A 20,140-nucleotide genomic window follows, 5' to 3' on the forward strand; every position below is an offset into this window, starting at 1 on the left:
TCCAACATTTGAACCCCAGTCACCCAATGACCAACTATAGCAGGTTTGAGGCATCTGCTACAGCCCCGTTTCTATGGGTGTGTGATACGTGCAATCGCCCGGGGTGCTTTATTGTGCGGCAGGAGGGGGGGCGCCGGAGCGGGGGAACGGACATAATAGTTATAACTCACCTTCTTCATCCGTTCCCCGCAGTTTCAATATCTTTCCTCTCCCGGCGTCCGTCGCCTGGTAACAGCGCCCCCTGTGATGACATACCGCATGTCATCACAGGAAGCACTGTGACTAATGAGATAGATGCCGGGAAAGGAAGGACATTGAAGCAGCGCGGGTTCGGCGGAAGCAGGTGAGTTATTACTATTATGTTCGCTCCCCCCGCTCCTGCGCCCAACTCATACCGCCCATACCAACTAACCTAAACTGTGGGAACCTACCTAACTAACCTAAACTGCAGGAACCTACCTATTTATCCTACACTGCAGGAACCTACCTACCTAACTAACCTATACTACGGGAACCTACCTAACTAACCTATACTGCGGGAACCTACCTAACTAACCTATACTGCGGGAACCTACCTAACTAACCTATACTGCGGGAACCTACCTAACTAACCTATACTGCGGGAACCTACCTAGCCAAGCTATACTGTAGGAACCTACCTAACTATCCTATACTGCGGGAACCTACCTAACTAACCTATACTGCGGGAACCTACCTAACTAACCTATACTGCGGGAACCTACCTAACTAACCTATACTGCGAGAACCTACCTAGCCAAGCTATACTGTGGGAACCTACCTAACTATCCTATACTGCGGGAACTTACCTAACTAACCTATACTGCGGAAACCTACCTAACTAACCTATACTGCGGGAACCTACCTAGCCAAGCTATACTGCGGGAACCTACCTAACTATCCTAAACTGCAGGAACCTACCTATCTAACCCATACTGGGGGGACCTACCTATCTAACCTATACTGGGGGAACCTACCTATTGAACCTATACTGGGGGAACCTACCGATCTAACCCATACTGGGGGAACCTACCTATCGAACCTATACTGCGGGAACCTACCTATCTAACCTATACTGCGGGCACCTACCTATCTAAACTATACTGGGGGCACCTACCTATCTAACCCACACTGGTGGCAACTATACGGGCTACCCTATACTGGAGGCACCAACGTAGATAACCTATAAAGCAGGCACCTACCTATCTAACCTACACTGGGGGCAACTATGCAGGCTACCCTATACTGGAGGCACCTACGTAGCTAACCTGTTCAACCTGTACTGCGGGCACCTATGCCTGGCTCCATGGGGGTGGGGTGGGGGGCGATTTTTACACCCTCGCCCTGGGTGAAATTTAGCCTAGAAACTGCTCTGATCTGCTAATACCAGTGTAAAAATGGCAGCAATTTAAATATTCCTTTTGAAAATCAACAGGTAAATTTTGACTATTTTGGCTATTTTGGCTATTATAGGCTCCACCCACTTCCCTGAATATTAATCTCAGTCACCCAGTGACCATCTTGGCAAAGTTTGAGATCCCTGCCATTAACAGTGAAGAAGGGCTGCAGTTTACATTTTCCCATTGAAATTTGTTTTTGGCTCCGCCCACTTTTTGTAAACTGGACACACAGTCACTCAATGACCATGTTTGTGAGCTTTGGGTCCTTGGCATCAATAATTTGTATTTTCCCAGTGAAATGAAACATCTGATTGGCTGTTTGTGGCTCTATCACAGGCATGGGCAAACTTGGCCCTCCAGCTGTTAAGGAACTACAAATCCCACAATGCATTTGCCTTTATGAGTCATGACTGTGGCTGTCAGACTCCTGCAATGCATTGTGGGACTTGTAGTTCCTCAACAGCTGGAGGGCCAAGTTTGCCCATGCCTCCTCTATCCCCTTTTCTGAATTTGAACCCCAGTGACCCAATGATCAACTGTACCAGGTTTGAGGCTTGTGCCATTAACAGTGCAAGAATGGCAGCAATTTTAATATTCCCTTTGAAAATCAACAGGTGAATTTTGATTGTTTTTTTTAGGCTCCACCCACTTTTCTGTATAATAATCTGTGCCATTAACAGTGCAAGAATGGCAGCAATGTAAATATTCCCCTTGAAAATCAAAAGATGAATTTTGATTGGCTGCTGTACACTCCACCCACTTTCCTAAATATTAATCCTAGTCACCCAGTGGCCAACTGTGTCAAGTTTGAGAACCCTGCCAATAACAGAATGGCTGAAATCAATCTAACAAATCTGATTGGCTGTTTGTGGCTCCACCGCCTTTAGTGAATTTGGTCCCCAGTCACCCAATTACTGACTGTATCAGGTTTGAGGCCTCTGCCATTAACAGTGTAAGAATGGTAGCAATGTAAATATTCCCCATGAAAATCAATAGCTGAATTTTGATTGGCTGTTGTAGGCTCCACCCACATTTCTGAATAATAATCCCAGGCACCCAGTGGCCAATTGTATCAAGTTTGGGAACCCAGCCATGTAAAAAATTAAGTTTCTGGCACCGCCCACTTTTTGTAACCTTGACATATAGTCACTCAATTACCAAGTTTATCAGCTTTGGGATCCTTGGTATCAATACTTTGTATATCTGATTGGCTGTTTGTGGCTCCGCCCCTTTCTGAATTTGAACCCCAGTCACCCAGTGCCCAGCTGTACCAGGTTTGAGGCATCTGCTATTAACAGTATAAGAATGGTTGCAGTTTAAATATTCCCTTTGACAATCAAAAGTTGAATTTTGATTGGCTGTTGTAGGCTCTACCCACTTCCCAAAATCTTAATCACATTCACTCAATGACCAACTGTGCAAAGTTTGACAACCCTGCCATTAACAGTGTAAGAATGGCTGCAGTTTATATTTTCCCAGTAAAATGTGTTTTTGGCTCCACCCACTTTGTGTAACCTTGTCACACAGTCACTCAATGACCAATTTTGTGAGCTTTCAGGTTCCTGGCATCAAAATTGTGTGAATGGAAGCAGTTTATCCAGCAAAGAAATCTGATTGGCTGTTTGTGGCCCCGCCCCTTTAGTGAATTTGGACCCCAGTCACCTAATGACTGACTGCAGCAAGTCTGAAGCCTCTGCCATAAACAGTGTAAGAATGGCAGCAGTTTAAATATTCCCCTTTAAACGCAATAGGTGAATTTTGATTGGCTGTTGTAGGCTCCACCCACTTTCCAAAATCTTAATCTTATTCACCCAGTGGCGAAGTGTGGCAAGTTTGAGAACCCTGCGATTAACAGTGTAAGAATGGCTGCATTTTTTCCCATTTAAAAGGAATGGCTGAATTTTGATTGGCTGTTTTATGCTCCACCCGCTTTTCCTGGATTTGTAACCTCGGTCACCAAGTGACCAACTGTGCCAAGTGTGGGGACTCTGGCTTGATTACTGTGAGAATGGCAGCCTTTTACATTTTTTCCATTGACTTGAATGGGTGGAATCTGATTTGCTGTTTGTAGCTCCGCCCAGGTGGGCAGGGGGGCCGCGAGACCCCCAGAACCTATCATCCCAGGTAGTAAGGAACCTGTATACCAAGTTTCGTTCAAATCGGTCAAGGGGTTTTCGAGTGATCGCGGCACATACACACACACACACATACACACACACACACACACACACACACACACACACACACACACACACACACACATACATCCGATTTTATATATATAGATATATTAGGCAGATCCCCCTTAGTGTATATATTATATATACACTATTTAAGTATTTATAGCGCCGACATATTACACAGCGCTGTACAGAGTATATATTGTCTTGTCACTAACTGTCCCTCAGAGGGGCTCACAATCTAGTCCCTAGCATAGTCATATGTGTATGTATGTATTGTGTAGAGCATGTATCATAGTCTAGGGACAATTTTTTAGGGGGAAGCCAATTAACGTATCTGTATGTTTTTGGGATGTGGGAGGAAACCGGAGTGCCCGGAGGAAACCCACATAGACACTGGGAGAACATACAAACGCCTTGCAGATAGTGCCCTGGCCGGGATTCGAACTGTGCGCGCGTGCGTGCAGGATGAATGGGGGGGGGGGGCACCAAAATCTGGTTACGCTCAGGGCGCTGTGAAACCTAAGGCCGGCCCTGCTGCTGCCCTGCTGGTCTCTGTCTCCTACAGTGACGCCGTCACTACAGGAGACAGAGACCAGCAGGGCAGCAGCAGGGCAGCAGCAGCATGCGGAGCTAGCATCATCTGAAGCTCTGTAGATTTAGCAGATTTGTGGGCCGTGTCAGAGCTTTTTTTGGCAGACTTTGCTGCTGCAAAGCCCGTCGGTCTAGAGCTACTGCTGCTGCTGCAGGTAAGGACTATATACATTAGGGGTCTATTTACAAAGAAGTGATAAGCTGTGATCAGATTCTCATTTCCCAGTCCCTACTTATCAAAAATCTAATGTAAACTTTTATGATGCCAAATTTATAGAAGGCCAACCAGGGATCCCACCTTCCCCCGCCCCAGTGATGCTGTGCAGTGATGAGCGAAAATGCCAATATTTTCTTCGTATACAATTTGCAAAAATAATTTGATTATCGAGTGAAATTCCATTGACAAAGTGTTCAGTTATTTTTTGTGGTTTTCGTGCTGTTTCACCAATCAGTATTGATTTTTTCAGGTTTTCACTGTTAAAATTGTTGCGGTAAAAATATAGTTTTGCTGCGTTGTGGCATTTTTCATGGTAAAATATACATTTTTCAAATTTTCGTGGTAAGAATATCGTTTTCACGTTTTCATGGAAAACGTGAAAATAGAAGCTAATTTTTGTGAAAAATCTATTCTCGAAAATTATTTTTTTGATGCGAAAAAATGTTGGCGAAAATTCGCAAGCAACTGCTGCTATGATCATTTTTGTATAATTATAAAGAGATAAAAGATCCTAAGTATTTCTGTGAGTTTGGTATATGTTATATGTGAACAAATAGATAAAAAAAAATTGGCCTGGAATGTGGAACCATGAATTGAAAGCAATGTAGAGGTCAAAAAGAACCTTATCATGGAGTGTAAACAAGGGTTAAATCCCTTAGGTTACCGCCTCCCTTCTGATGAGGCCGCCGCCTCCCATTATGCTGCTCTCTGGGTAGGAACACACTAGGAAGAAATGCTAGCATTGCGTAAAAAGGTTGCCCAATTGATCTAATGGTGGCGATGAATGATCCAATCTTTTTCATCCAATCTTACCACTTATATGTAATGTAAGGGAGTGCCTAAAGTATCCATTCAATATATTCACACTCAGTTTACCTGCTACTACATAGATTTGGTAAGAGTGGACAAAAAAGATTGGATCATTAGTGGCCACCATTAAGGTGACTAGTCCAGTCTGATTGGTCCAATTGTGCAATGTGATTTGTCCAATCTGATTGGTTCAATCTATTTCACAAAAAATGAAATCATCCCAGAGTTAGCAGGGGCACACTACAGCTGTAAAGGCGAAAGTGTCAGAAGATGCAGGCTGGGAACGCACTAGGCGTTGCGTGAAAGGTTGCGTTTTGCTGCATATGTGTTTCTGCATTTTTTGTCATAATGAAGTGCATTTTGAGTGCATTTGCGGTTCGCAGATGCGTTTCACACTTGTATTTTGCTTGCGTTTTACTGTGTTTGTGTTTCCCACATATGAGTCACAAGTGCATTTTTGTGCGTTTTGTTTGCGTTTTCGATATGCATTTTATGCAATTTTTTGGGAATGTGACCGGTATAAAAACACCTTTTCGGTGTCCTCTCTGGCTCATCACTAGGAAGTCAACAGGAAGCAGAAATACATCATCAGACTTGGTTTAGAAAAAAAAACACATTAAAGACGCAATAAAAATGCAATAAAACGCTATACCTCTGCATGATTAAGCACTGAATGACCAAGTTTGTGATCTTTGAGGTCCTTTGCATCAATAATTTGTATTTTCCCCGTAAAATGAAACAAATCTGATTGGCTGTTTCTGGCTTCGCACCCTTTTCTGAATATGAACCCCAGTGACCCAATGGCTAACTGTACCAGGTTTGAGGCTTGTGCCATTAACAGTGTAAGAATGGCAGCAATTTTAATATTCCCCTCAACATGTGAATTTTCATTGGCTTTTTTAGGCTCCACCCATATTTCTGAATATTAATCCCAGTCACCAAGTAACCAACTGTACAAAGTTTGAGAACCCTGCCATTAACAGTGAAGAAGGGCTGCAGTTTACATTTTCCTAGGGAAATCTGTTTTGACTCTACCCAGTTTTTGTAATCTTGACACACAGTTATTCAATGACCAAGTTTGTGAGCTTTCGGGTTCCTGGCATCAAAATTGTGAGAATGGAAGCAGTTTATTCAGCAAAGAAATCTGATTGGCTGTTTGTGGCTCTGTTCCTTCAGTGAATCTTAACCCCAGTCCCTTTGACTGTAGCAGGTTAGAGGCCTCTGCCATTAACAGTGTAAGAATGGCAGCAGTTTCAATATTACTCTTGAAAATCAATAGGTGAACTTTGATTGGCTGATTAAGACTCCACCCCCTTTTCTGAATATGAATCCCAGTCACCCAGTGACCAGCTGTGTCAAGTTTGAGAACCCTGCCATTAACAGTGTAAGAATGGCTGCAGTTTATATTTTCCCATGTAAAAAGTTAGTTGTTTTTTGCTCCGCCCACTCTTTCTAACCTTGACATACAGTCACTGAATGACCAATTTTATGAGCTGTGGGGTCCTTGGTATTAATAAGTTGCATTTTCCCATTGAAATTAAACAAATCTGATTGGCTGTTTGTGGCCCGCCCTCTTTTCAGAATTTAAACCCCATTCTCCCAGTGACTGACTGTACCAGATTTGAGGCCTCTGCTATTAACAGTGTAAGAATGGTAGAAATGTAAATATTCCCCTTGAAAATCAATAGATAGTAATGGCAAACTGTGTCAAGTTTGAGAACCCTGCCATTAACAGAGTAAGGGTCCCTGCACACTGAAAATCAGTTTTCCGATTCTGATTACATTTCCGATTTGCAATTCCGATTTTCCCTGAATAAAATCAACAAAAAAAGGGGGAGGAAAAAACTCAGCATGCAGTAACGATTAAAAATCGGAATTGGATGTAAAAAAACGATTAAAAATTGGAATCGGAATTGCATGCAGTGTGCAGGGAGCCTAAGAATGGTTGCAGTTTATATTTTCCAATGTCAAAAATTTTGTTGTTGGCACCGCCCACTTTTTCTAACCTTGACCTATAGTCACTCAATTACCAAGTTTATGACCTTTGGGGTCCTTGGTATCAACAATTTGTATATTCCCATTGAAATTAAATAAATATGGTTGGCTGTTTGTGGCTCCACCCCTTTCTGAATTTGAACCCCAGTCACCTAGTGACCGACTGTACCAGATTTGAGGCATCTGCTATTAACAGTGTATGAAAGGCAGCAATTTAAATATTCGTGTTGAAAATCAACAGGTGAATTTTGATTGGCTGTTGTAGGCTGCATCCCTTTTCCTGAATATGAATTCCAGTCACCCAGTGACCAACTGTGCAAAGTTTAAGAACTCTGCCATTCAGAGTGTAAGAAGGGTTGCAGTTTATATTTTCCCAGTGAAATTAGTTTTGCCTCCGCCCACTTTTTGTAACCTTGACACACAGTCACTCAATGACCAAGTCTGTGAACTTTTCTTTCCTTGCATCAAAAATGTGTGAAAGTAAGAAGTTTATCCACCAAGAAAATCTAATTGGCTTAATGTACCAAGTTTGAAAAACCTGTGATTAACAGTGTAACAATGGCTGCTGTTTACATTTTCCAATTTAAAATGGATGGCTGAAATGTGATTGGCTTTTTTATGCTCCACCCACCTTTTCTGAATTTTTAACCTCGGTCACCAAATGACTAAGTGTGGGGATTCTGGCTTGATTTCTGTGAGAATAGCAGCCTTGTACATTTCTTCCATTTACATGAATGGTTGAAATCTGATTTGCTGTTTATAGCTCCGCCCAGGTGTGCAGGGGGGACGCAAGACCCCCAGAAATTATCATCCCAGGTAGTAAGGGATCGGTATACCAAGTTTTGTTCAAATCGGACATACATACACACACATCCGATTTTATATATATATATAGATATATATAGATATAGATAAATTGTCCAGCACTGTGTAATATGTTGGCGCTTTATAAATACAATAAATAATAATAATGATGATAATAAAGGTTGCATTTTGCTGCATGTACAAAGTCATGATTCTAGGCTAATCATTTTTTTATCTTTGTGTTCACAGGTGATTCTGGTCATGTGGTGGAGGTAGTAGCTGGGGATCCAGCGCCAGGATACCAGTTGTCGGATGCTCCACCTTGTGTGGATGTGGAGGAGCAGAAAGAAGCTGATGTTTCTGGTCATGTGGTGGAGGAAGTAGCTAGGGCTCCAGCGCCAGGAAATCAGCTGTCTGATGCTTCTCCTCTTGTGGATGTGGAGGAGAAGGAAGAAGCTGGTAAGTACTACATCATTATTGGTTATTACACATCTCAACTATGTAGGTTAATACTGAGGAATCTATAGCAATGAGTGTACAGCAGGAACACCAATAATGAGTGCTGACTCATTGCTATTATCAAGGCACATTACATAATGTTTCTACACTTTCCAATGCAGCAATAGTTGTTCCCTTTGCTCCCCACACCCCAGATAGTGTTGTCCCCCAGGGCCCTGAGCCAGCTTATTGCCCCATCCCAAGGTATCCCCTCCAAGCTAATAGTGGTCATCCAGGGCCCTGTATTGATGCAGAATGGCAGCAGTGCACTCACCTTTCCAGTAGCCAGACCTCTCCTGTGTCCTTCTGTCACCATCCCCTAACACTGGAGGCTGTTCTCTCTGACCCGGCAGCATGCTATGTGAGTATGTACATGCTGGCGGGTCACATAGGGCAGGCGCCAGTGTTCGGGGATGGAAACGGCAGAACATAGGAAGGGGGCGTGTCGGCTGGAGAGGTGAGTGTGCTTCACTGTAAGTACTGCATCAATACAGGACCCTGAGGGAGTGGACACTATTATCTTGGGGATAGACCTGGGGGGGCATCAGCCTGCTCTAGGGCCCTGAGAAATTGCCTTGTTTTCCCCTCTGGAAGCACTGGCCCTGTGCTCAGTATAGTGTGTTATTTCCTTGAGACACTTGCAATTTGATTGGTCCACTCTGATTGGTTTAATTGTCCAATGTAATTGGTCCTATCTGATTGGTTTAATCATGCAATATGATTGGTCCGATTGTGCAAAGTGATTGGTCCAATCGTGCAATGTGATTAGTCCAATCGTGCAATGTAATTAGTCTATTCGATTTCACTAAAAAGTAATCGTCCCGGAGTGTGTGTGGATGTAAGCAACAGCTAACCCACCTAGCCCGGCGCCTCACTTCTGATGCGCTCCGCGTCGCTCTCCATCTTCTGACACTTCCGCCTGTACAGCAGGACTTCCAGTTTAGATGAAAGTGTCAGAAGATGAAGAGTGGCATGGAGCGCACCGAGAGTGAGGCGGCGGCCTAGGTGAGTTAAAGGACAACTGCATGGAGAGGTATGTGGAGGCTGCCATATTTATTTCCTTTTAAGCCATACCAGTTTCCTGGCTTATCCTGCTGATCCTCTGCCTCTAATACTTTTAGCCATAGACGATGAACAAGCATGCAGCAGATCAGTTGTTTCTGACATTATTGTCAGATCTGACACGATTACCTGCATGCTTGCTTCTGGTGTGTGATTTAGACACTACTGCAGCCAAATATACCAGCAGGGCTACCAGGCAGCTGCTATTGTTTAAAAGGAAATAACTTTGGCAGCCTCCATATCCCGCTCCCTACAGTTCTCCTTTAACCCCCGCTAACAGGTAAACTTTGTTGTTAAGGGGAAATAACCTGTGGTAGGGAAGTGGTTTTAATGTGTTCTACATGTATAAAGTCATGATTCTAGGCTAATCATTGTTTTTATCTATGTGTTCACAGGTGATTCCGGTCATGTGGTGGAGGAAGTAGCTGAGAATCCAGCGCCGGGATATCAGTTGTCGGATATCTCCCTTTATGTTGATACAGCAGAGGAAGCTGGTAAGCATTACATCATTATCTGTTAATAGGCATTGGGCCCGTTACGATAATTGGCACTAGGCCTCTGTCGCTACACTCCTCACAACCCCCCTCACCTCCCGCTCTTTTCGTCACCATCGCCGCAGCATCAACCGCAGGTCAGAGCGTACACGCCCGCACACCGTGCACAGCACACACTCGATCACCCCCCCCCCCCTTCCCTGTCCTCATGTTCTTCCTAACGTCTGCCCATGTGCCGTGCATGTGCGCTGGCCAATCAGATTGCACCCCCTTTTGGACCACAATCCCCTATAAAAATGCCAGGAAGTCAGCCTTGATAGACTCTTTCTGTGGCTGCAGTGTTAGTGAGAGCAGGGGCAGTGTGTTGCTGACAGGGAGAGAGTTAGGTAGGCCTGTGTTCTGTGTCCTCTCAGTGCACATTCTTGCTGCCACCACATTGTCTTGAATAGCTAAGCCCTTATTAGGGCTGCTACATTGTATTTCCTGCTAGTGTATTCCTCTTCGAGGGCCAGTGCACAAGTTAGCTGTTGGAGACAGGTCTGCTGGTCCTAATAGTGCACCGACCATCAATACAGGACCCTGAGGGAGTGGACACTATTATCTTGGGGATAGACCTGGGGGGGCATTAGCCTGCTCTAGGGCCCTGAGAAATTGCCTTGTTTTCCCCTCTGGAAGCACTGGCCCTGTGCTCAGTATAGTGTGTTATTTCCTTGAGACACTTGCAATTTGATTGGTCCACTCTGATTGGTTTAATTGTCCAATGTAATTGGTCCTATCTGATTGGTTTAATCATGCAATATGATTGGTCCGATTGTGCAAAGTGATTGGTCCAATCGTGCAATGTGATCGGTCCAATCGTGCAATGTGATTAATCCAATCGATTTCACTAAAAAGTAATCGTCCCGGAGTGTGTGTGGATGTAAGCAACAGCTAACCCACCTAGCCCGGCGCCTCACTTCTGATGCGCTCCGCGTCGCTCTCCATCTTCTGACACTTCCGCCTGTACAGCAGGACTTCCAGTTTAGAAGATGAAAGTGTCAGAAGATGAAGAGTGGCATGGAGCGCACCGAGAGTGAGGCGGCGGCCTAGGTGAGTTAAAGGACAACTGCAGGGAGAGGTATGTGGAGGCTGCCATATTTATTTCCTTTTAAGCCATACCAGTTTCCTGGCTATCCTGCTGATCCTCTTCCTCGGCTCTAATACTTTTAGTCATAGACCATGAACAAGCATGCAGCAGATCAGTTGTTTCTGACATTATTGTCAGATCTGACAAGATTAGATGCATGCTTGCTTCTGGTGTGCGATTTAGACACTACTGCAGCCAAATAGACCAGCAGGGCTACCAGGCAACTGGTATTTGTTAAAAGGAAATAACTTTGGCAGCCTCCATATCCCGATCCCTACAGTTGTCCTTTAACCCCCGCTAACAGGTTAACCTTGTTGTTAAGGGGAAATAACCTGTGGTAGGGAAGTGGTTTTAATGTGTTCTACATGTACAAAGTCATGATTCTAGGCTGTTAGGTGATGTCAGGTATTGTGTGGTGTTGGTTATTGTCATTTGTTGCATATGTTCAGGTGTTGGGTCTGTGTTGTTTAGTCATGTCTCGTTGGTTGAATCGGTGGTATGTTTGAGCATTCTTCTGCTCAGGTCTTCATAACAGATTAATATTGTATGATAATGTTATCTTGATTTTGTTGTTTTTGGACATAGAAGTCCTGCGTTTATTTGCACATATATATGCAGAATTGATTGTTTTTTCTTGTTTCTTTGATCTTGTTTTTTGTTACAATTGGTCTGATTAATTGTTCAAATTATTTTATTTATTTATTTGTATTATAATTGTAAATAATATTTTTCTAATAAAAATCTACACTGTAAACCACATCTTTCAAAAAGGGGTTCATCATTTCGTAATAACTTCCAGCCAGCATCTGTGTGTCTGTGTGTGCTTTGCACTCGCCTCATTGACTTTGATGCGGAAATTTTGACATTTATTTGGGATACCCAAAAGTGGGCGGGGCTAAAAACCCAGCCAGTAAAAATATAGCTATTTTCTACACTTTTTTTCTCCTACAGTTTTAGGAGGATAGTTGTGAAACTTTGCACATCTTTGGCCTTTAGCGGTTTAGGTTTACTTGCACTTTTTTTTAATGGTTCCACCCTCCATGCCCCTGGGCCAGCCCACCAAAGACCCAACTTTGTCTCATAGATTTTAATTGGAGAATTTCAAACTACCGCCAACCGTACAGCCCTAAAGCTAATTGGTCCACTGTGCAATGTGGTTAGTCCAATCATGCAATGTAATTGGTCCAATCTGATTGGTCCAATCATGCAATGTAATTGGTCCAATCTGATTGGTCCAATCATGCAATTTGATCGGTCCAATCTGATATATCCAATTGCCGCCAACCGTACAGCCCTAAAGCTAATTGGTTCACTGTGCAATGTGGTTAGTCCAATCATGCAATGTAATTGGTCCAATCTGATTGGCCCAATCATGCAATGTAATTGGTCCAATCATGCAATTTGATCGGTCCAATCTGATATATCCAGTTGTGGAATTTGATTGCGCCACTCTGATTGGTCCAATTGTGCAAAGTGAGTGGTCCTATCTGATTGGTCTGATTATGTAATGTGATTGGTCCAATCTGATTGGTCCAATAATGCAATGTGCCTGGTCCAATCTGATTGATACAATTGTGCAATGTTATTAGTCCAATCTGATTAGCCCAATCATGCAATTTGATTGGTCCAAACTGATTGATCCAATTTTGCTATTTGATTGGTCCTATCTGATTGGTCTAATTGTGCTATGTGACTGGTCAAATTGTGCAATGTGATGGGCCCAATCAGGCAGTATGATTGGTCCAATTGATTTCACACAAAAAAAAATAATTGTCCCGGAGTGAGTGGGGCAGTGTAAGCAAGGGCTAACTCACCTAGCCTGCCACCTGCCTTCTGATGTGCTCCACGTCGCTCTCCATCCTCTGACACTTCCTTTACAGAAGGACTTCCAGTGTAGGAGGTGGAAGTGCCGGAAGATGAAGAGCGGCATGGTGAGCTTTAGAATGGAGGTGGCGGCCTAGGTAAGTTATCCCCGGGTAACACAGCCCATGCACTGTGATCACATGACCAGCCCATCACATTTCTCCATGACCTCTCCTTTAGGGGAAATTCTAGGGTAGAAGGTTCATCACTATTTCACAGAGGCCACATGCGGGAGAATGCTGGCTGACATATAGAGGAGTGGAGATAAGTGTGAGAAGGTCCCGGCAGGAAAGATGTGGATGAGCACAAGCAGATCTCTCACTACCTATTAATCTCAGCGAGACATCTGCCAGTGTAGGGCTACCTTTACAATCATGTATAAGCTTTGATTATGTATACGCTTTGGCTTATAGGAAATCTCAGTAGATGATGATATTAATGTGATTTCTCTTTCTTTTCCAAGGCCCGAGTGGAATCCAGACCATCAGGACGCCACTCACTGTGGACAGCTTCAAGATCCATCACCGTCTTGGAGAGGGAGCATTTGGCAAGGTGAGTAATTGGACAGATTTCCCTGGAGGGAGGGGGAGGGGATGTCAGACCAGATATGGCTTTAGATAGTCATCTTTATTGGTCTCAGTGGAACTAGATATAGACAGGCAGCCCCCGGCCTGCAGCATTGTTGTATTGTGACGGTCCATCTTATCTATAGAACAATAAGTTTTCTTCTCTGTCTCTTCCAGGTTCACCTTGCTTCCCATCTAGCCAGTGACCAACAACTGGCCATAAAAATGGTCAAAAAGAAAGACCCCGAGCTCATCTTCAGGGAATGTCAGGTCTTGGAGACCCTTAGGAAGGGTCCCTTCATCACCCAGCTATTTGGTACATTCCAGTCAGAGGTAAGTATTATTCCGTTCTACTATCAGCTCTCTCACCAGATCCCGTACCCATGCATCCCTTCCATTCCCCAAGAGCTTATAGAGATAAATGTATAAAGACAGCACTCTGTAAAACAGATGATTATCCAGCATAAATGCCCAGCTGGCACTTACATACCTGTCATGAGGTGTGCCAGCTCTGCACATGCCCTCCTTGTGTAGTAGGAGACCCCTTTATCCTGGTGCTGCAATGGTATAACCAAGTCCAGATTTATACTTTTTCCAGCACTAGACCAGCTTTCTTATAGCCCCTCTATGATCAGCAGCCCTTCTCTTTCTTGTACAGCCACCTAAGGCGGCATCTTCCCTCTTCCACTTGTTGCTGCCCACATGCAGCCTTCATATTCTATTTGCAGCCTCCTCTACAATATGCAGAAAACTTTCTTCCATGTCCAGCCATGCCACCTCAGGCGGGAGCCACCCAAGGCCCGGGCCTCTGTGGCCTTTACAGAAATCTGAGAAATTCCAAAAGGTCTGCACACTCCGTCAGCTCAAACAAAGCTGTTCATTAAACCAATCAGGTGCCAAATGTCCATTCAATAAACCAACGTGATGTTTCGGGGCCACAGCAGGTCCCCTTTATGAAGGCATGTACAGCACTGCAACCAAACAGTTACTATTCTGTACATGCCTTGATAAAGGGGACCCGCTGTGGCCCCGAAAACCTCCTGTCAGTTCATTTGTTACCTGATGGTTAATAAACAGCTTTATTTGAGCTGACTGAGTGTGCGGACCTTTTGAAATTTCTTGGACTTTGGCTACGGTCTTACACCTCACAATCCCGCATGGTTTGCGTCTTCTTGTATAAATTTGCTTTACAGAAATCTGGACTTGGTTATAATAATTGCACATGGGACACCTGCTCAGACATATTATTCGGTGCAGTGCTGCATCTCACCACTAGAGGGAGAAGTCTCCATCAAGATTAGCTGACAGACAACGTTTTCAATGTTTGTATGAACACAATGTAAAATTACAACTATTCAAGGGAACCAGACAGGGTTAAAAAAACAGCTTTTATACATACCTGGGGCTTCCTCCAGCCCCATACGCATGGATCGCTCCCACGCCACCGTCCTCTGCTGCCTGGATCCGCAGCCACCGGGTCCCGTCATTGCCACGAGTCGGCCAGTCGGCCGATTCTCCGCATCACACGGAGCTCCCTCTATACAAGTACGCATGAGGCTGCCTACTGCGCAGCCTCATGCTTACGCGTATGGAGGGAGCCCCTGTGATGTGGACAATTGGCCGCGTCCGCAGGAAGTGACGGGCCCGGTACCGGCGGTTCCAGGAAGCGGAGGATGGCGGCGTGGGAGCGATCCAGGCTTATGGGGCTGGAAGAATCCCCAGGTATGTATAAAAGCTGTTTCTATTTTCCAGGCTCCATTCCTCTCTGGTTCCCTTTAAGCTGTTTTTCAAAAAAATGTAAGGAAATCACCTCTGCTCCATTCCTTTATGTGCTGGTGCTGTCTTTGATATAACCCCTCAGAAAGAGAAAATAGCCGTATAATATGCTTAACCTGTCTTCTGTTCTGCCATTTTTTTACAGGATTACCTCTACATTGCCATGGAGTACATGAGCGGGGGAGAACTGTTGGAACTGATGGAACGGCTAAAAGTTGCTGACGAGCGCTTTGACCAAACAACCCTGAGGTAAGTTGCTCTGCTATTTTATAAAGCTAACAACTGCCCCTCTGGGGAGTTAATAAAAGCCCCTGTAGCCCATGGGGTCCCACCTCCCCATCCCCAATATGCAGAGCAGTGCAGGGAGCAGCGTATGTTACCTGTTCTTGTGCCACTCCCCTCCTCACAGCAGCTGTGCATTATGCTGCATACCTGTCACATAGAGGAGCCAGTAGCCATGTGGAGGTGTGCAGCAAAGAGGCCACCCACTGTGGAGAGGATATCAGAGCAACATGGTGCTGCAAGCAGGTAGCATACATTTCTTCCTGCACTGCTCTGCATACTAGTGTGTGTGTGTGTGTGTGTGTGTGTGTGTGTGTGTGTGTGTGTGTGTGTGTGTGTGTGTGTGTGTGTGTGTGTGTGTGTGTGTGTGTGTGTGTGTGTGTGTGTGTGTGTGTGTGTGTGTGTGTGTGTGTGTGTGTGTGTGTGTGTGTGTGTGTGTGTGTGTGTGTGTGTGTGTGTGTGTGTGTGTGTGTGTGTGTGTGTGTGTGTGTGTGTGTGTGTGTGTGTGTGTGTGTGTGTGTGTGTGTGTGTGTGTGTGTGTGTGTGTGTGTGTGTGTGTGTGTGTGTGTGTGTGTGTGTGTGTGTGTGTGTGTGTGTGTGTGTGTGTGTGTGGGGGGGGTTATCTGCTAGTCTTCCTGTTACAACTATTCCATATTGTAAATTACCCTTATTAGAAAAGGTTGTGGTAAAATGCTTTATTTACATCACATCACTGTGGAGAAGTCATTTTACACACACTGAAATTTGTATTAGATCTTTTTAGAATGAGTAAGGCTGGGTGCACACACAACATAACGTTAAAAAAGGCTGCATTTTGTCATGTTTTCATTTTAAGTTGTGTGCATTTTTCGGTGCGTTTCCGATTTTTAACGCAAATGCGTTTTTCAAGCGTTTTGCGTGCGTTTTAATGCATTTGCGGTTTGCAGGTACAAAACGCATGTGAGATTTGTATGCATATTTTATGCTGTTTAATATTTCCATTTATGCAAATTACTAAGAAGACAACAGGAAGCGGAAATACATCAGATATCTTTATTTTTTTAAAACAAAAAGCATCAAAAACGCATACATAACTTAATACATTGCGTTTCAATTTACTTTCATTATGTGCGTTTTTGATGCGTTCATGCATAATATCCAACAAAACTAGCGATTTTAAAAATGCTAAAGTACAAACGCACACCCATGCATTTTTTTTATGCGGCCCATGGTGCATAAGACGCAGCGGTTTGCGCAACGCTAGCGTTTTTGCTATGTGTGCACCTAGCCACATGGATACATCTTTCTGCTTTATTTGTGTATTGAACATGTTATGCTAATAATTATTTTATTTCTCTTCCATCAGACTATTTGCTGCACAGATGATCATCGGCCTGGAGTACATCCACTCCAAGGGTATAATCCACCGAGACATCAAGCCAAATAACATCCTTCTGGACGGAGTCGGGAATATAAAGATAGCTGACTTCGGCCTAGCAGCACAAAATGTGTTTCAGCACGACACGATTAAAGGATCACGTGAATGGGCCGTGTACTATATGGCCCCGGAGGTGTGCCTAGAGATGGACTACGGCCACACCATAGATTACTTCTCTATGGGAGTCGTGCTTTGTGAGATGGCATGCAACAAACACCCATTCATGGAGGATTGTTATGATGAAGAATCTGCCGTTAGACGCTCCATTTGTAACGATTTACCAGATTTCTCAGAGGTGATGGACCTCACGCTGGAAGACTTCCTAGAGAAGCTCCTGTGCAAAAAACAGAAAGACCGTAAAGAACTGGTGAAAAACCTGAGGGAAGAGCCGTTCCTCAGCCGCATAAACTGGAAAGCTGTGGAGTCCGGAGAGGCGCAGCCCCCATTCCAGAACTACCACAGGAAAAACCAAGCGAGACCATAACTGTGCTGGATATCACAAATCTGAGGCACAGAAGTCCCGCCAGATAGAAGCTGAACGCTTTAAGTCGTATATAATTTGCCAGTGAGGGTTGGTGAGTTGTTTTGGGACACATACCAGCTTCCACCATCTACTCACTTGGGCAACAGCATTATACTATTTACATAGTTATAATAAAATAATGAAATAAAAAATGTAACTTGTCTTTTTGTATTAAATTCTGAGATTGTAATTTAATGTATACAAGATACAATTTAGCAACAACAAATGGAAGGGCAGCTCCCACCAATAAGGAGTAGCAGACACGCTTGTGGTCCTACATGTCTTTGCCCAAAGAGGAATGAAGTACCAGTGTCAGGGCAGCCATCAGGGGGGACAACTGACACTGCAGTGATGGGCCCAGGGCATCTGGGGTAACACAGGGGGATAAAAGAGGCACAGGGGGAACAGAGGCAGACAAAAGAGGCACAGGGAGAAAAGAGATGAGATGGGAACATGAGGTCACACAGAAGGACACAAAAGAGGCACAAACTGAGGTGAGACAGAGGTGGACAAAAGAGGCACAGGAAGAAAAGAGGGGGACAAAAGAGAATGGATAAAGGATAAGAACGGACCTACAAATCCCTATCTCATTTGTTAACCGGGGACTACCTGTATTTTGCTAGTATTTGGCTCCACCCACAACATGCCATGGTCACGCCCACTTTTTGCCGCATCACGCTGTGCATACTGCTTTCTTCAGTATCGGAGCCATGCACATTTTTTGCCGCAGCGCACTTCATGCACAGACACCGGGGTGGGGTGGCTAGTGGGCGGGCACAGCAACCAGTGGGTGGGCCCAAAATTTCTGATGGCGGCCCTGACCAGTGTTATAGAAGAGATTCAGTCTTAAAACCAACAACCAACTTTTATTTTGAAAGTGTATAGTTGTGTAGTTGTAGACAGACAAAACATCTGAAGGCTGACTTCACCCTCGGGCACTTTTGGCCTGCGATTTGTGCTTTGGTGACTGCAGGTGATCAGCAAAGTGCTGCTATATGAATTATCCTATGGGATTACTCACACTGCTGTGATTACGGCATGCTTGTGATTTTTGACGATCGCAAACGTGCTGCATGTAACATTTTCCTAGTGATTGTGTTGTGATTCTCATTCTCTAAAATGAGAGTCACAAAATGTATTTACCAAAAAATTGCAGAATACTGCAATGCAAAATCGCAATCGGTAAGAAGGCTTGGAAGTTTACTAAAAGCACCAAGCAAGTGCAATAGATCTGTCTGTATAGCATGCAGGGGCGTAGCAATAGGGGGTGCAGAGGTTGCTACAGCATCGGGACCCTTGGGCCGGAGGGGCCCTCCCTCAACTGCAGTGTTTGCTTTCTAATGGTCCTGTGCTCATAACAATCACTTCTATAGATACTTTTTATAGTGGTAATCATTAGCAAACTGTTCCCCATTCCTTTTTTGAACCTCGGACACTGTAAATGCCATTGGCAGCTTTTGGTGCGCCGTACCAACTGTTATGTATAGAGTGCTTGGGGGGCTACAATGTAAAACTTGCATCGGGGCCCACAGCTCCTTAACTACGCCAGTGATAGCATGTGCCATTGATCTATTTTGGGGTGCCCTGGATGTTCTCCCCTCCCCCTTTCCCGCAGAGTTGTACAGCAGGCTGCAATACTCAGCTGTTCCGGCCGCTTAGTCCCCGGAGTCTGTAGACATCTTTTCTTGCAGGCCTCTCCCCCTAGTGTCTGAGAATGAATCAGACGCTAGAAATCCTATAATTCTCAGATGCTAGGGGGAGACGCCTGGAAGAGAAGATGTTTCCGGACTTGGAGAGTGGACGCTGGAGATGGAGAGTAATGCTGCCTGCTGCGTTACTCTGCTGTGAAGGGTCTGGGGAGACATCCGGGTCTACTCTGCCAATCCTTTGTGCCTGAGCACCCACATCTCTGCACCACACACCAATCCAGTATTAATGCATATGCATGACAGGGAATTGCATAGGACTTTTCAATAAATGACCTGCATTTGGACTGTACTTGGCGAATGTTGTTCATGTATGCTTCACTGTCCAGCCTGGATCTCCTTGTAGCTGTGAGCACGTCCTGGAGAACTGGTTTTGGATCCATGTCTCACACGTTGGAGCAGTGAGCGCACATTCTGTTTGCTGAAGTACCAAAGACAAGGCAGGCACAAGATGGATAAAAAGACACCTCTTTACTTGTGATTCTTCAAAAGACCCTATTCCATATACTGTGAACACATTCAGGTATATCGCAAAGCATGCTGACATGGAGTGGAGCTGTGCGGTGCAAGCCTCCATAATACTTGCATCTCTTAGATGTGGATTGGCGGTGTGTAAGGATGGCATCTACTTAGTCCGTGCCAGGGGCGGAGCAACCTAACAGCCATTTCGTCCAAGGGAGTGAAGTGCTCACTTGCTGTGTTATTATTATTTATACAGCGCCAGTATATTTTGTAGCGCTTTATAAAGCACAATAAGACGACAAGGGGAACATAGGTACAACCCAAAAAAATGTACAGCAGAGTCTCAA

General features: G+C 44.5%; 1 protein-coding gene across 1 annotated transcript; it reads left to right on the forward strand.

Moving 5' to 3' along the window:
* Positions 1 to 13,657: 13,657 nt before the first annotated feature.
* LOC137522983 (protein kinase C delta type-like) lies at positions 13,658 to 17,729 on the forward strand. Its single transcript, XM_068243160.1, has 3 exons — positions 13,658 to 13,960; positions 15,549 to 15,652; positions 17,031 to 17,729. The coding sequence occupies exons 1-3, from the start codon at positions 13,853 to 13,855 to the stop codon at positions 17,584 to 17,586; spliced, it is 768 nt and encodes a 255-aa protein (XP_068099261.1). The 5' UTR covers positions 13,658 to 13,852; the 3' UTR covers positions 17,587 to 17,729.
* Positions 17,730 to 20,140: the final 2,411 nt, after the last annotated feature.

Source organism: Hyperolius riggenbachi, chromosome 6, assembly GCF_040937935.1.
Source record: "Hyperolius riggenbachi isolate aHypRig1 chromosome 6, aHypRig1.pri, whole genome shotgun sequence".
NCBI classification, from domain to species: domain Eukaryota; kingdom Metazoa; phylum Chordata; class Amphibia; order Anura; family Hyperoliidae; genus Hyperolius; species Hyperolius riggenbachi.

Excerpts from the sequence above, each read along its gene's own strand:
- LOC137522983 (XM_068243160.1), top strand. The coding sequence starts at position 13,853 with ATGGTCAAAAAGAAAGACCCCGAGCTCATCTTCAGGGAATGTCAGGTC. Across the intron at positions 13,961-15,548 it reads TTGGTACATTCCAGTCAGAG|GATTACCTCTACATTGCCAT; the intron begins GTAAGTATTATT and ends ATTTTTTTACAG. Across the intron at positions 15,653-17,030 it reads TTTGACCAAACAACCCTGAG|ACTATTTGCTGCACAGATGA; the intron begins GTAAGTTGCTCT and ends CTCTTCCATCAG.